Source organism: Chenopodium album, chromosome 26 (genome assembly GCF_948465745.1).
Source record: "Chenopodium album chromosome 26, dcCheAlbu1.1, whole genome shotgun sequence".
In the NCBI taxonomy this organism is placed as follows: domain Eukaryota; kingdom Viridiplantae; phylum Streptophyta; class Magnoliopsida; order Caryophyllales; family Amaranthaceae; genus Chenopodium; species Chenopodium album.
This window is the reverse complement of record NC_137859.1, coordinates 32,601,985-32,618,230: the sequence shown is the minus strand read 5'-3', so window position 1 is coordinate 32,618,230 and position 16,246 is coordinate 32,601,985. Positions and strand designations below refer to the sequence as shown.

Below are 16,246 nucleotides of genomic sequence, written 5' to 3'. Positions count from 1 at the left end.
GAGTGATGGCCTTCATGTAGAATTCCTATTGATGATTGGCAATTGGTTAATAATAATTTGTATGATAATTGAGCAAGGTGGGCATCTCATCTTCTAGGGCTCCTTCAAATACCATACATATGACAAAAGCCTCAGAATGTTGGGCCATCGCCCAGAAACCCAGCGGTTTGTATACCCACCACTTACAACCGTACAACCGTACCACCACTAAATCTTGGGTTGTTGTCACTTGCTAATCTTCAGCCCACTAGATTTGCTACCATTAATAATACTTGAATTTCTTTTTTCTTTTTTTTTTGGTGGAATGAGGTTAGTTCATATTTACAACTAGAAGTGTTAAAACTGAACCGAACTGAATAAAACCATCCGTTTTAAATTGTAAACGATCTGATTAAATGCGAGAAATTCAACACTCAAATCTGACCTGTAACCGAACTAAACTCAATCCAAATCCGAATTTGACCCGATTTGAACTTAATCCAACATCGGTTTGACCCGATTTGAACTCAACTCAAACCGATTTTGACCCAAATTGAACTCAAACCGAACCGGTTTGACCCCGCCTGACTCAATCCGAACCGAAATTGATCCGACAAACACCCGATTCAATCCGATCCGTTTTTATCCAAACTGATAATAACCCGACCCGATTATAATCCGACTAAATTTTGACTTGACATGATTTCAAAATTACCATAATTTTAAACCTAACCTATCATTTACCTTTTTTTTTTTTACTTCAACACAGTTTAATGACACGATACAGAAAAATGACACATGAATAACTTGATATCGACCCAACAACAAAATAAAGAAAACTCAGTAATTACTACTTCCTCCGTTTTCTTTTAGATGCAACACACCCTTTTGAGCGGTAATTAAGAAATGTGGGGTTTACATGATATAATAAACTTTAAAATAGGATGAGTAGTTGTTAGGAGTGTAATTTAGTGGGCCATGTGCTTTAAATAAGGGATATAGTATAGTTTTTCCCTAAAATAACTTTCCTTTTATAGTGTATTGCAAGTATTGTGATATTTCCTTTTTAGGAAAGTGTTGCAAGTAAAAGAAAACGGAGAAAGTATAATTTAAAAAATGTACTTATTTGAATATTAAATTTAGTCAACCCAACCAAAATTCAGTCAAACACGAAAAGTATCTGGATCAGAATTGACTGAATACCAAATTAACATTAGTAATCAAACCACACTTAATAGACCGAAATCAATCTAATCGAAACCAACCCGATCCAAAGTCACTTGACCCGAGAATAACCCGCTCAAACCCGTTTTGAACCCGATCCGATTTTATCCGAACTAAATATGAACCGATCTGAAGTTGACCCGACCCAAACCCGATCTAGACTCGACAGATCTTGACCCTAAAGTGACCTGATCTGAGCCGAAGCGGGTTAAAAGAGTAATTTAGAACCGAATATATCCGACCCGAACAGACCCAACCCGAATAGACTCGATCCAAACTCCATCTGATTATCCAAATTGACACCTCTATTTACAACCATTGAATTTAGTTGGCTAAAGTCTTTATAAGTGATACCAAAATGGGCAAAATCTATGGAGTTTAATTTTGTTTACATTTGTAGCTGTTATCTAAACAAAATTTAATTTTTATTATCAAGTTATTTGGTTAATATTACTCGTATTAATGTACATTTTTCAAAATATCGCTTATAGGCGGTCAACGCATTGAAACTCAATAGTGTTGCAATTAAAAGAAAATTTGATGCCATATATTCACGCTACCTAGTGTACCTTACAATGGAAATAGAAGCGAGGTAGATGTAATGTGTAATGTGTAATTGAGTCCATACTCTAAACGCATTGAAACTCAATAGTGTTGCAATTAAAAGAAAATTTGATGCCATATGTTCACACTACCTAGTGTACCTTACGATGGAAATAGAAGCAAGGTAGGTGTAATGTGTAAAGTGTAATTGAGTCCATAGTCTCTCAGTGTACTTATGACAGGCACCACTTTACCTTATACCCTCGCGGCCACACCCGTTATCAATGACACCCTTACCACTTGCCTCTCCTCCCACTAAACACCAACTCTTAACAGTAGTGGACAGTGGGGTGGGTCATATGAAGTGACGAATAAGCTCCATTCCAATCTCTGCTTATTATATACACTTATCATTCAGTAAGTTTACATATTTCAGAAACCATTCACTCCTAACAAAAAAATAATAAACTTTACTAGACAACTCAAGAGCAAATGCAGAAAACTGGGGTTATATGCCTTATTGGGAGTTTGAGAATTGCTCAGCTATGAGAATTGCTCAGAGTACTCCAATGGTGTGTACTCGATAGCAAGATTTGCACGAGCTGTACAGGCATAAATACGCAACTCCTCCCTGGGTTCACCAAGCTGCTGCATAAACAAACATCCTCAAAGTGACTAAAGTTGCAGAAGTTCGGAAGGAAACCAAGTTTACAGTAAAACAGCAAACGAAAGGAAGCACAAAATCGAAAATAGAAGCAAGTCACTTTGATTTGTATAGTGAGGACACTTTTAACCAATCTCAAAAACAATAAGATCCTTTTTTCACAAGGATAAATCTACTGCATAAATTTTTTATTTTTTTAGCCATCAAAACTAAAAACCAAGTGAAATCGAAAAATACGTCACTAAAGACAGCAACACACCGCTTCTAAGATTAGGGCGCCCTTCACAGGGAGTAAAAAAAAAAACTCGAAATTTACTGCAGAAACGATGGCAGGACAACGAACAAAACTTTGCTTAGTACTTGTAGTCCTTGACGTGAAGGCTCTCAGAGGCATCAGCTCCTCCGGCACCACCCTGGTATTTACCAAGAGTAGCCTCAGAGTTGGCCTTGGCCCTAGCGAGGAAGACCTCCTGGGCCTTTGGCACATTCTCTTCCTTGCCTGACCATGCCTTAAGGGTACTCTGCTGAAGAGCACGTCCGTATGAGAAAGATAGAGTCCATGGCTTCTTGGTTTGAAGCTTGTTCATGGCGTTGAGGTTGAGGGTAGCTTCCTCCTCACTCTGTCCACCGGACAAGAACATGACTCCGGGAACAGCTGGGGGAACAGTCCTCTGCAGGGTACGGACGGTGTACTCAGCAATCACCTCAGGGGCAACCTTCTTACTCTCTGATCCAGGGGTAACCATGTTTGGCTTCAAGAGGGTACCCTCAAGGAGAACATGGTGGTCGTTAAGGGCCTTGTAGCAAGCTGCAAGCACACGCTCAGAAACCTCAGCACATCTGTCGATGTCATGGGTTCCATCAACCAATATCTCAGGCTCAACAATGGGTACCAATCCATTCTCCTGGCAGATGATGGCATATCTGGCAAGACCGTTAGCATTCTCCAAGATAGCAAGGGGAGATGGCTCAGTTGGGCCGATCTTGAGGACAGCACGCCATTTAGCGAAACGAGCACCAGCAGCGTAGTACTGAGCACATCGTTGGCCAAGACCATCAAGACCCTGAGTGGTTGTCTCACCATTGGTTCCAGCAAGCTCTACGGTACCCTTGTCAACCTTGATTCCGGGAAGGACACCACCTTCCTTCATGACATCAACGAAGGGCTTGCCTGGAACAAAGTCATACATGTTAGCAATATTATCAAATGAAAGAAAAATGCATCCAAAAGCTATTTCAACTTAACAATAAGTATTAATATATAAACTAAAAATTACCATCAGCAGTCTTCTGGTAAAGAGTTTCCTCAAAAAGGATGACTCCACTAAGGTATGGAAGGGCACCAGGGGTGGTGAAGAGAAGCTCACGAAGAGCTCTCCTGTTGCTCTCAACATTCTCAACATTGATACTGGCAAAACGCTTTCCAATGGTGCCGGTTGACTCATCAGCGGCAAGAATACCCTTTCCGGGGGTGGCAATGTAGGCAGCGTTGGTGATGAGCTCATCTGAAACAGAACAAAAAAGGTTTCAGCTTTTGAACATTTTCTTTTATAGTCTTCAAAGAGAAAAGATATAATACTTAATAAAGACAATAAAATAACGAAAACAAAGAGACTAACAGAGGGCAGGACATACATCGTAGAATAATTAAGCATGTAAAAAATTAAATAATCAAACACAATAGAATAATGAGCTCTTAAACACCCTATAGCATCATCACATCACATTGTATGACCCTCAGAAACATATTCAACTATTCATATCTCAAATTTCTTCCTCATGGTGATACAAAAGTAGAACGTTTTATCACATGACAACGACACGACACAAACTCAGCACCAATAATCAATGCTCGAAACAACTAAGACAATCACTCATTCCATCTCAAACACCACAGAGTTCAGAAAATTCAAACAACACTAGACATTTAAGTGGCAATATTGATTATTGAGGCCTCAAATCATCCCAAATCAACACAGAACACACTTCATAACTTCAAACCTCACAAATTCAAGATTCCAGAATTCAAAACCAATATTCAGGTTAAATACAAATCTCTAATGCAAACAAAACAAAACCAAAAATCAACAAACTGCAAGAAGCTTCGCATACAAAAATTTAAGAGAACATTTAAGTGACTTATTGTAATCATTGAGAATGAATCCAGAGCATTATATCAACCAAAAACTAGCGTAAATTTGTAGATATTCAGATATATAGATCTAAGCAATTTGAGGCAAATTACACTTTGAAAAATCGCAAAAAAATCAATACTTTCATAGAAGTTCCATTAAAAACAGCACCAAATCACATACAACAAAGCACAAACACAAACATCTAAACAACTAACATTTATGACTATTAAATAACGCTAAAATCATAAATATTTAGCAATTAAACAAGCAGAAACAGGATTCCGGCGTCGATCTAAACCGAAAACATCAAAAATCGTAGAAAAAAATCTCAAAACATGAAAATCAATCCAAAAACAGACATAAACAAACCGCAGATCAGATCTAATTTCAAATCAAACTAAACAAATTCATCAAATCAAAACAAAAAATTAAAAAAACGAAGCAATGATAAGCTGATAGATCTACATAAGAGAGAAAGATACCAGCGTATTTGCCTCTGTAAGCAGTCATGGTTGCTGGAGAATTCTAGAGAGAGAAAATGAGTTTGTTTTTTAGAGAGAGAAAGGTTTGAAACAGAGAGAGAAAATGGAGACGAAGGAAGAAGAAAGGAGAAAGATGGATTTATATAAGGGAGCTTTTTGATGCCTCGAGAATATCGGTTTAACCCGATTATTTGACCCGTTTTTGAATTGTTTCCCAAGAAACTGTTTGTTGGGTGTGGATGACCCGTTTTGTGTTTGACCCGTATTTGAATTCTTCTCCAAGGAAATAATCTATGTGTATTTTAAGGCGGCTATTATTTAATTATATTTTACCCAAAGTGTCCTCTCACTTCAATTTTTGACTTTTTACGTAGTACTTTTTTTAATTTTTATTATTTTTAGGGGTGATGGGGTTGGTGAGGTACACTCTATGTTTAGGGGTTGCATTGCCTATTTTAGGAGGAAGTCTAATTTTGATGAAAAAAAGGATTCACTTGAGTTAGGTGAGAAATTGAGGTTTGGTGCCTAATTCAAGCTTTAATTTTCCTAAAAATATTGAACTTGTGATTTTTTATTGGGACTTGTTTAGTTTATGTTTTTTTTTATTATAATCGAATTTAACATACAAAAAATTTTATAGGTTGAAATTGAATACTCGTAATACTTACCTTTTCTTATTTTATTGCGGTTAATGATTTCAATTGGGAAATAGAATGAACAATTGCACAAGAAGAGATTGTGAAATAAGGGAAGATTAACGTTATTGTTGTTGGTATGGTGAGTAAGGATTAAGCGAATCTAATGACATCTCATTTAATATATTTTTTTATTCAACTAATTATTATACAAAGTCAAATTTTGGTCAAATCTAGAAATAAGACGAATCAGAAAATTTCATATCAGACCAAATCAAATCATGTGAACCGAACATAGTCATTTGCTGTGATAAAGAATAGTAGATGGGTGTTTTAAAATAATAGAGAATATCCATACAATATTCTCCTCCTAAGTTTAGGATATATTTTGTACAAGAATATCTTTAGGAAAATGAGTTCAGTTCAGCTCTTAATTTCCCTCTCTCATAAAATATTCATTTCAGTTCATGATCAATTCAGCTCCAATTAGTTCAGTTCAGTTCAGCTCCAATTAGTTCAGTTCAGCTCCAATCGGTTCAGTTCAGCTCAGTTCAGTAAATGTGAACAGACCCTTAATTTACAAGTTAAATAATTTCAGATTTATAATAATTAGGTGCAGCCCGTCTTGTGTGTGGCCAATGGCCGGCCACACCATGTGGCCACTTAAATAAGAACAAAGTAACTCTTATTACACTGACCGAGCACCCGTATAGCACTGACTGAGTAACCCTATAACGCTGACGAAGTAACCCCTTTAAAACTAATTAACCAAGTAACCCCTATTACACTAAGGGCCTGTTCACTTCAGCTTAATTTCAGTTCAATTCAGTTCAGTTCAGTTAAGCTCCAATTAGTTCAGTTCAACTCCAATCAGTTCAGTTCAGTTCAGCTCCTAATTTCCTTATCTTATAAAATATTCAGTTCAACTCAGTTTAGTTCAGTTCAATTCAGCTCTAATCAGTTTAGTCCAGCTCAATTCAGTAAATGTGAACAGGGCCTAACAAAGTAACCCCTATAATGGCTAGTCACACCGTGTGGCCAGCCATATTTAAGAATTTGTGAATTAGGTGAATTGGACATTTGAACATATTTCCAACCCTAAGAGCAAAATAAATAAATAAATAAATAAGTAAATAATTAAGATTTACTGGCTTGGAATAAGTACGCCAAATTTTATGTACATTTTTTTTAAAGTATTATCCTTCTAATTTTACCATTCATATATCTTTGGATATCATATTATTATTTCTTTTAAAAAGAACTTCATATTTATATATTTCTTCGTATTAAAAGTATTTTTTAGTTGATTTAGTTTTATTTTTTTAATTTGTTAAATTATTAATAAATTATGAACTAACATATTTGAGTATAGCAGTACTAGTTACTTATTAATTATTATGGTGTTACTCGGATATTGTGTTTTCGTCAAGGTTACTTATTTAAAGGATACTTATTTAGGAGTTACTCAGTCGATCAAGGATTACACAGTAGTATGGGGTTACTCACTAGGTTAATCAACGCGTTTTCTGTGTGAGAATAACCCTTGACCAACCCCGAGTAACCATACCGTCCCTGAATAAGTAACCCCTAACCGGCTGAGTAACCCATGGCCGACTAAGTAACCCCTAAATAAGTAACTCCTGCCGCCACATGGTGTGGCCAATGTATGTAAAAGTTTGTGCTTATATAGATGTAGTCTGGTGGAAACTATTGTAGAGGTGATTGAATGCATACCTCATTTATTCTTGTATGAAATACACTTCTTCCGTTTGTTAGATACATCACTTTTAATTTCATATTTTTTCAATACTTCTTCTGTCCCAATTTATTTGCAACATTTTGACTGGACACGCTTGTTGATGCACAAGATTGACCGTCAAAATCTTTTATTATATACTTATATAAGCTATAATAAGTTTATATTAAGGGTATGTTCTCTTCAACTTAGGGTCTGTTCATATTTACTGAACTAAACTAAACTAAACTGAACTGAACTGAATTGAGCTGAAATGAATATTTTATGTGAGAGGAAAATTAAGAGCTGAACTGAACTGATTGGAACTGAACTGAACTGATTGGAGCTTAACTGAACTGAATTGAACTGAAATTAAGTAAATGTGAACATGCCCTTAGTTTCTATTCAGTTCAGCTCCAATCAGTTATGTTCAGTTCAGTTTGTATAGTTCAGTTCAGTTTAGTTTATCTCTTAATTTCCTCTCCTATAAGTAATTCATTTCAGTTCTATTCAGTTCGTTCAGTTCAGTTCAATGTAGCTCCAATCAGTTCAGCTTAATTCAGTAAATCAGAACAAGCTCTAAGAAACTATACATTAAAATAGATCCAACAACATATAATGATATAATTACATGATTACATTGGCTTTCATATAATAGCTAAAAAAGATGGTTAAAGTGAGATGTGTGAATAGCGTAAAAAGTCAAAACATTGCGAGTAATTTGGGACGAAGGGAGTATATTTTTTCAAATGGCCAACAAATAATTACAGGGCATAAAATATTGATATTTGAAAAGCATAATATATATGGAACAAAACTAACATACATGATCTCACATGTTAATATTTTTTTTTTTATGAAATAATATAAAATGCAAAAATGTTGCAAATCAAAAAATGAGCAAAGAATTTACATATTTTATTCATACAAAGTGATAATTTTTTAGTTAGGTCATTTTGGTTCGCATCAAAATCATGACATCTAATTTTAGAACAATTTGGATCTAGAGAGATTTATCTAAATTGGCTTTATATTACAAGGTCCAAAATAATGGGTGAAACATCCAAATTTTTTTTTGGATAAAACTAGGTGATTGAATTTTGTCCCCTCAAATTTCATGTACAATATATAATCATCTTTTAAGGTCCCATCAAAAAAATCACAAAATATCAAATATAAGAGGTGATTAAAAGAATTTAAGGTTATCAACTTATCTAGATGTGCACCACTAACAAAAGATATTTCCGGCTAGCCAGCCACCAAAAAATAGCTAGAAACCAAAATTGGGTTGAACCCAAATCCTGTGGGAGAGTCAAGAGTGAGCCCATTGAAAATTGGTGGTTGGGAAATTACGCCCAAATTTGAATGAAAGCGAAAACGGTGGATTAGCTTGTAGTTTTTGGTTTTTTTTGTAGCTCACACGGTCTCAAGTCTCAACTCTCAAAAGTGGTGTGCTTTTAGCTTTTCTTCAGCTGTTTTTTTTTCCCTCTATTTCTTCCTTTCACCTTTTACACTTTAGTTTGGTTTTTTCGCTTTATAAAAGGGATGACAATAATCACATTGAAATTGACTGTAGAGTCACTAGTACGGTGGTGGCAATTAGGTAGAAGTAGTTTACAATAGACTTGATTCGAGTCATATATGTACGACAAAATGTTAGTTTTGATTTATATGTTAGTTTTGATTTATTGTTCACCTCGTTAAAGTAACAATTTATACATGTACTTTGGTTTTGAACTATTACATATGCAATATTTTGATTTATATATTCTTCAATATGATATACGTTCATTTAACTTTTAAATAGAAATGAGCATGAATTTTATTAGGTTTGAATCACATGTTCTTTGACTTATGACATTGAGGTTAGACACGTTTTTGTTTTATTTTTTTTGTTGCTTTTAGGATCTATGTTCATTTATTCTTACTCTTATGTTCTTTAAGGTTTATGTTCATATATTTAAAAGTTTATCTTATTTAAAATTTGCTTTTATGTTCATCGGGAACATAACATAAAATTAGCTTTTATGTTTATCGAGTACACAATGAGTATTGTGCATCGAGTTTATAAAACAATATAAAAAGAGCTTTATGGGTTCAAAATGTTCTTTTCATAAAAGCATATAGTAAGAGGTTTTTGGAATTACGTTATTGGTTATTAGCTGCTAGCTTAACAACTCTGTATTTATCAAATCAATCAATGCAACTCGCTAGCTTAGTCAAAGCACTTTATACAACCAGCTATATCTATTAGCTACCAGCTAATTACTAAGTGGTGTCAATTATCGATTTTGAACAATTTATACACACCTAGTTAGTGTCATTTATAATCAACTGTGGAATTTGACTAAACTACTCAAATTAGTTTTATCATCCATCTTCTTTCTAGAGCACAAATAATTCAAATGTATGTTGCAAAAAATTTTAAGTTAACCCAATAACCGAGAGTCCTAGACATGTGATGGGTCTTGCTTAAAACAAACGGAAAATAGATCTCATAAAAACAATAGAAATTCCGAGTCACTTATCTCGAGTGAAGTTGGGATACGTACTCTTCCCATAACAAGACGATGACGACATCTTTTCTAGCATTATCACGCTCTTTTTCCTACTTATAAAAAAAACCATCAATAATTGATAATATATTAATAATGGTGGACTTATTTTGATCGTTTTCATTCATAAAATAAACATTATTCTAAATGAAAAAGCGGCAACTTCTCAATGCAACTAAAGGCTGCAAACTAGTAATTGGTCAATAAATTGATAGTTTGAATATAAATAAATTGATGAAAGATTGAAAGGTCTTAAAAATGGCAGGATTCTAGAATAATTAATTGGAATAATGAAGTCAGTGAAGAAGTTGCCTCAGCTGTTGCCTGGTGGTCTGGTACATGCTTCTTGTTGCATAACGATATTAATTCATGCTAATTATTGTGGCTAAATAATCATAACTTAGAATATGCTTTTTGCGTAACCACGCATGTGATTACACGTAATAGTGGAATTATTCCCATTTTCTATCTTTATTCTTTCAACTTGATCAGTTAGTTGATTGATCCTAACAATTAGGATAAATAACTGGACTATACTCCCAATAATTGAAACCATACCTTTTTCTTTTTATTAGAAGATAGTGAACACATGATTAAAGATGGCAGAACCAACAAAGTGTTAGCTTACTTGGTAAGATTCTTACCTCAAATCTTAGAGGTGTGAGGTTCGAATCGTACCAAGTGAGGGTATTTTGGGGTAGGGATTTCCTTACCCTCCCCTCTACTCCCAAGTATCTGCCTACAAATACTGTAAAAAAAAAAAACTATGAGTTAAGGTCTGGTCAATGTCTTCCTTACCTAAAAAAAAAAAACAAAAAAAATGGCACAAAGTCATGCACCGATGTCAAGTAAAGTGTTAGTTGATTGGTCACTCACAAACTAGACCACACACGACAAGGGAAGCCCAATGTGTGCTTTAAGCAAACTTCTAATTTAGGCCCAAGGCACGAACATCGTGGCCCACGTATAAATGTTTATGAAAGATCAAATCATATGCATGTTTAAGTTTTTAAGTAGTGTTAGGTCAAATGATTATGAAAGATCAGCATGAGTTCGACATAACACAATTTTTTTCTTCACTTGTTTCAATTTTCAAGCACATTCCACTTGACCACGAGACCCTCTACCACGGCCCAATCTATGCCCGGCTCCATATATTATTTACATACTTTTGATGGACATTAACAAGGTATCCAAAGACTAGGGTGCAACTACACTGTCTACAAGGTCCATGTCCAATCTGGGTGAATTTGCTACCAATTGGGCTGATCTGCACCACTAGCCCAATTACCAGCATTAGCAGACTCCTTTAATTCTTTGTAACTTATTCGATGATAGTTGGACAACAAACTTACCCTATGATCTTTTTAAATCGTGCAAAATTGAATTAATAACGTATTCAAGAATGAATTTACAACATATTCTAGCTGCATAATTGCTCTTGAAAGTTTTGGTTTTATACTAAGCTTATACTCACTAATGTACTAAAATTCTGTTCTGTTTCGTAGCCTCTTTAGACTTCACAGAAGTAAGAATCCTAAACAACATGAATTTGAATTTCCAACTATCATCAACATTTAGGGAGATCCGAAGGCGGTGGTGGCAATTTTTGGTTCTTCTCCTTACCATCTTGTACAATCCATGCCATCTTCAGTCCCCAACTCGTGTGAACTTCCAAATGACAGTGCATAAACCAAGCACCTGTTCATAATCATGTCATTACAAGTTAAGCTAAGTATATGAATTATATTCACTAAAATACGACTTATACTGTCTAGGAACATTTGCATTACCTGGATTGTCTGCACGAAATCTGATAGCAACCCATCCACCAGACGGTACACCAACCGTGTTTCTCTCAATAGGATCGACGAGGTTAAACTTTGCAGGATCATTCTTGGAATCAAAGTTACCAACCCCTTGACCTACGACGAAGAAGTTAAAACCATGAAGGTGAAGAGGGTGACTTTCAGCCCCAATTATGCTAGTGTCCTGTAATACTAGCTCAACACTCGTGTTATATGGTAAGACAATTGTTTTAGTCCCGCGGCTAAGCATAAGGTTGTTGGGTGGTGTACCAGTGTAGTTAAATTTCACGGGTGGATTTGTTGGAAAATCAGTACTAAACACTCCATTTGTTTGGAAGAAATGGGCTTGAAGTAACGCGATTTTAGGCTGTACAAATGAAACATTATTAACCGCGGCTGCTATCATTGTGTTGTTGGGTCCTTGACAGGTTTGATTCTTAGGGCAGGGGAGTAATCCGAGGCCAACAGTGAAGAAAAAATGTCTGTCAATCTTTTTAGGTACATTGGCAGGGAAGTTTGAGTTTGCTAGGCTTCTTAACTTGCTGTTAAAATTAGCTGCGAATGAAGTGTCATTAAAGAATGGGAGTTTTGGTTTGAGTAGTGGAAGTTTAGTGTGTTTTTGTTTCTGAGAAGGTTCACGAACGTACACGAGTATGGCAGCTGTGGTAGTATTGTCAAATGTTGCAGGTCCAGTTGCATAAGGCCGCGCTGCCATGAGGAAGGATGCATTAGGATGGTGGTTCTTGGCAGTCACTAGGACATTGGTAGTTTGTCCTGGAGTTATGAGTACAGTGTTGGTTGTGAATGGCTTGGTGTAGATGGCGTCTGCTTCGACAACTGTGAGTGTATGGTTTGCAATGCTGAAGAAAAGTTCGTCATTGAGTGCAGCATTGATCAGACGAAGAAGGTAAGTCTTGCCCGGCTTCACCTTCAGCTTGAATGCATCTACAAAATGAATGATTAGTGTAGTAATTAGATTACAGGTCTGCTAGAAAGTCATGGGTAACTAGTACTAATTTGTCTTGTTTAGATTATTAGATGTATGTTTTATACCTTTTGTTGAGCAATTGTACAAGGGTCCAGGAAGGCCGTTGATAGTGAACGCGTCCGAAAGATTAGGGGCTGATCCTGTCTTCATTGCTTGGTTGATCACTAACTCAGTGTCTGCTTTCCACCATTCCCCTGTTTATGAAAATTATTATAAGTTAACATCAATTATTATATTAAAACTAACTTAATAGACATAAATTTTTCTAAAAAAATTATGTAAATTTACCAAAAATTATTGGAACTTCCTTGTAAGGCTGAGGGAAAGGATAAGGAACACCATGCTTTGGTAGAATAATAATGGGGCCATAAAGAGTAGCCCTAAGCCATGAAATATGAGCATGCCAAAATAAGGTTCCTCTTTGGCCTGTGACTCTAAATCTATACACATATTTTTGACCAGTCTGAATTGGGCATTGTGTGACATAAGCCGGTCCATCAGCCCATCCACTCCTTAGTTGTCTAATGCCATGCCTGTTCCGCGATATTAAATGGTACATTTAGATTTATGATACGTTATATGAATATACAAATATTTGTTCTTTTTCCATACAAAAATGTTACTTACCAGTGAATTGTAACATTGTACTTAACGTTGTTCACCACAGTAATTTCAAGTCTATCACCTTCCCTGGTGACAATTTTCGGCCCTGGGAACTGCCCATTAATGGTTACAATGCTCTTTGTTTGACATAATCTCGTCACATTTTGCATCTTGACCTACATACAAGATAAAAGAATAAGTAACAATGAGCCTAAGTAACAAAAAAATCTACTTTCGTCCTAGTTAGACAACTACTAGGGTCCTTACATACTACGTATGTAGTACAATTTGTACACCCATAAAACAGTTTTGCTTACCTCGAAATTGTAGCGTCGAGTTATGCCAGTATGCTTAGCCACAACAAGCTTAGAGCTAACCAAGAAAGTACAAAGTAGTAGGAAGAGTTTAGTGTAAAAGTAACATGATGAATGAAGCCAAATGTACCCCATTTTAGCTTCTCAAACTTTGTTATGAGCTAAAGGTAAATTGCTTTGAAAATCGAAAAAACCGAAACAAATGTAAGATGATTAAGGTGAGTGGTGGTGTAACACAAAGAAAATGAGGTGATTTATAATAAGAGGAAGAACAGATAGTGAAAGAGATTGAGTAAATGTGATGGTTAAGTTTGGTGATTAAGTGGATAATTAAGCAAGTAATAGACATGTAGATGTGGCTTTCAACCAAATGAACCGTTAAGCCAACCAGCTGCTGGTTGATTTTTTGCGTTAAGTGGGATGTCCAACTCAATTTGCATATTATTCAGGATTATGAAGGAAAGATGTGTATGTAGGTGTTAAGGTGTATGTGATTTGACTTATTACTGGAAAGTCAGCGTTTAAATGTAATGGAAAAATATAAATAAAATAATAATAAAAGTGGCTACAATTATCCAACCTAAAAGTGTTTAATCAAGCTTGTGTTTTACACAAAATACATAATCATGACTGTTGTTTAGGAGCAACTCAAGTAAGGATACCACATTATTTTCCTCTATTTTTTACCAAGCAAAGCTCAATGAAATTGGTGAGAAACTCACCTTTTGACTTTGAGTTTTATTTATAACGCCAAAACATGATTTTTAAGATTTAATTTTGTTTTTTAGTGTTTAAAGAGCCACAAGGATGAGTAATGAGAATCGATACCATGATAACTTGACACCTAGAGGGGAGCTCTAACCACTTGAGCTATCCCTCACTCTCAAGATTTAAAATTATAAATCCTAAGATTAAAAATCATTGGTAAGATTGGTTCTTCCATTAAAAAGTTGATATTTCAATCAATTACCAAAGTAAAGTGGATACTTGTATAATTTTTTTCTAAAGCCAATAATGAACATCCTTTCTTTAATACAAGTACTACGTATGACTGAATGAGATTGTATTTAATACTCCGTATTAATAAAGTTGTGCAATAATACGGAGTATAATTTGTCGAACACTAAACTTTGAGGGAATAAATGGAGTAGCAACTTGTACAAGTACAACTTTAAAGTTTTAACAACCAGGACTCCAGGAGTACTCTAGTTAACAACTTTTTTGCCAAACATAGCTAGCTTTGATGCTGTGATCATAAAGAGATGCTCCTGTTGCTTGCTTGAGGCCAACAACGACCTAAGGTCAGTAACTCAAGTCAGAATATTCGTTACTGTCCTATTCTGTTAGGAACAAAGAAGCATATGAGCTACGTTACTCTATCTGTCTCTTAATAATTTGAAAATAATTTGATCATTTTAAACATAAAATATATACAGAGTATGAAGCATTGGTCTCAAAATAATTTAATACTTCTTTATTTGGTGTGATTTTATTCATTTGCCATTTTTAAACTCGATAATTTTTTTTGTTACCAAAAAAAAAAAAATAATTTTTTTTTTTTTTGAATAGCTATAAACTCTTTATTTTTTATTTGACATCAAATTTAATAGCAATATACTCCGTATCAGGGCCTGTTCACATTTACTTAATTTTAGTTCAGTTCAGTTCAGCTCCAATCTGTTCAGTTCAGTTCAGCTCCAATCGGTTCAGTTTAGTTCAGTTCAGCTCTTAATTTTCCTCTCTCATAAAATATTTATTTTAGCTCAATTCAGTTCAGTTTAGTTCAGTTCAGCTATAATCAATTCAGTTCAGCTCCAATCAGTTCATTTCAGTCCAGTCCAACTCAGTTCAGTAACTGTGAACAGACCCTAAATCAAACCTAATTTACACAGATTTAGGGCCTGTTCTCATTGACTGAACTCAGCTGAACTGAACTGAACTGAAATGAAAATTTTATAAGAGAAGGAAATTAGGAGCTGAACTGAACTGAACTGAATTGAGCTGAGCTGAGCTGAACTGAACTGAACTGAATTTCAACGTAAGAGAACAGGGCCTTACTCTAAAATTTATGTGGTGACAACTGACAAGTGTACAAAGTAACATAGGATAGAGATAGATAATATATATTTGCCTCTAGAAAATGAGACTAATACTATATATCTCACTATCTCACTATCTCACTATCGATCTTAGGCTACACTTCAAGCCAACTGGCCAGTGGCCATACATAGTGGCAAAAATAGATCAATAAGGATAATTTTTATTTTTTATTTTTTATTTTTTTGAGACAAATAACTATTATTAAATTGTTTTCAACCCAAAAAAAAAAAAAAAAACAAAACTATGGAGTATTAAATTGCTAGACCTTTCATTTAATAAGCTAAGCTAAGCTACTTCTACAATAAATCAATAACTAGTGGGTTTGTAAGATTTATAAGTGTCTCTAAAGACCCAAGTAGGTTTATTTTTGAAAGATTTTTTCATTTATGCAAATTTTATTCGATGTTAATAGATTAATAAATAAATATCTTATTATTTTCAATCTTCAAGATACGATATGCAATCCTTTTCTTATTGTTAG

General features: G+C 34.9%; 2 protein-coding genes across 2 annotated transcripts; both read right to left on the bottom strand.

Moving 5' to 3' along the window:
* Positions 1-2,583: 2,583 nt before the first annotated feature.
* LOC145618672 (fructose-bisphosphate aldolase, cytoplasmic isozyme) lies at positions 2,584-5,160 on the bottom strand. Its single transcript, XM_081673448.1, has 3 exons — positions 5,028-5,160; positions 3,688-3,915; positions 2,584-3,581 (listed from the first exon to the last, which is right to left on the bottom strand). Exons 1-3 carry the CDS (start codon positions 5,053-5,055, stop codon positions 2,764-2,766), a joined length of 1,074 nt encoding a protein of 357 aa, XP_081529574.1. The 5' UTR covers positions 5,056-5,160; the 3' UTR covers positions 2,584-2,763.
* Positions 5,161-11,522: 6,362 nt separating this feature from the next.
* Positions 11,523-13,800, bottom strand: LOC145617351 (laccase-4-like). Its single transcript, XM_081672041.1, has 6 exons — positions 13,669-13,800; positions 13,376-13,527; positions 13,037-13,281; positions 12,814-12,942; positions 11,746-12,705; positions 11,523-11,653 (listed from the first exon to the last, which is right to left on the bottom strand). Exons 1-6 carry the CDS (start codon positions 13,798-13,800, stop codon positions 11,523-11,525), a joined length of 1,749 nt encoding a protein of 582 aa, XP_081528167.1.
* Between the last annotated feature and the right edge of the window lie 2,446 nt (positions 13,801-16,246).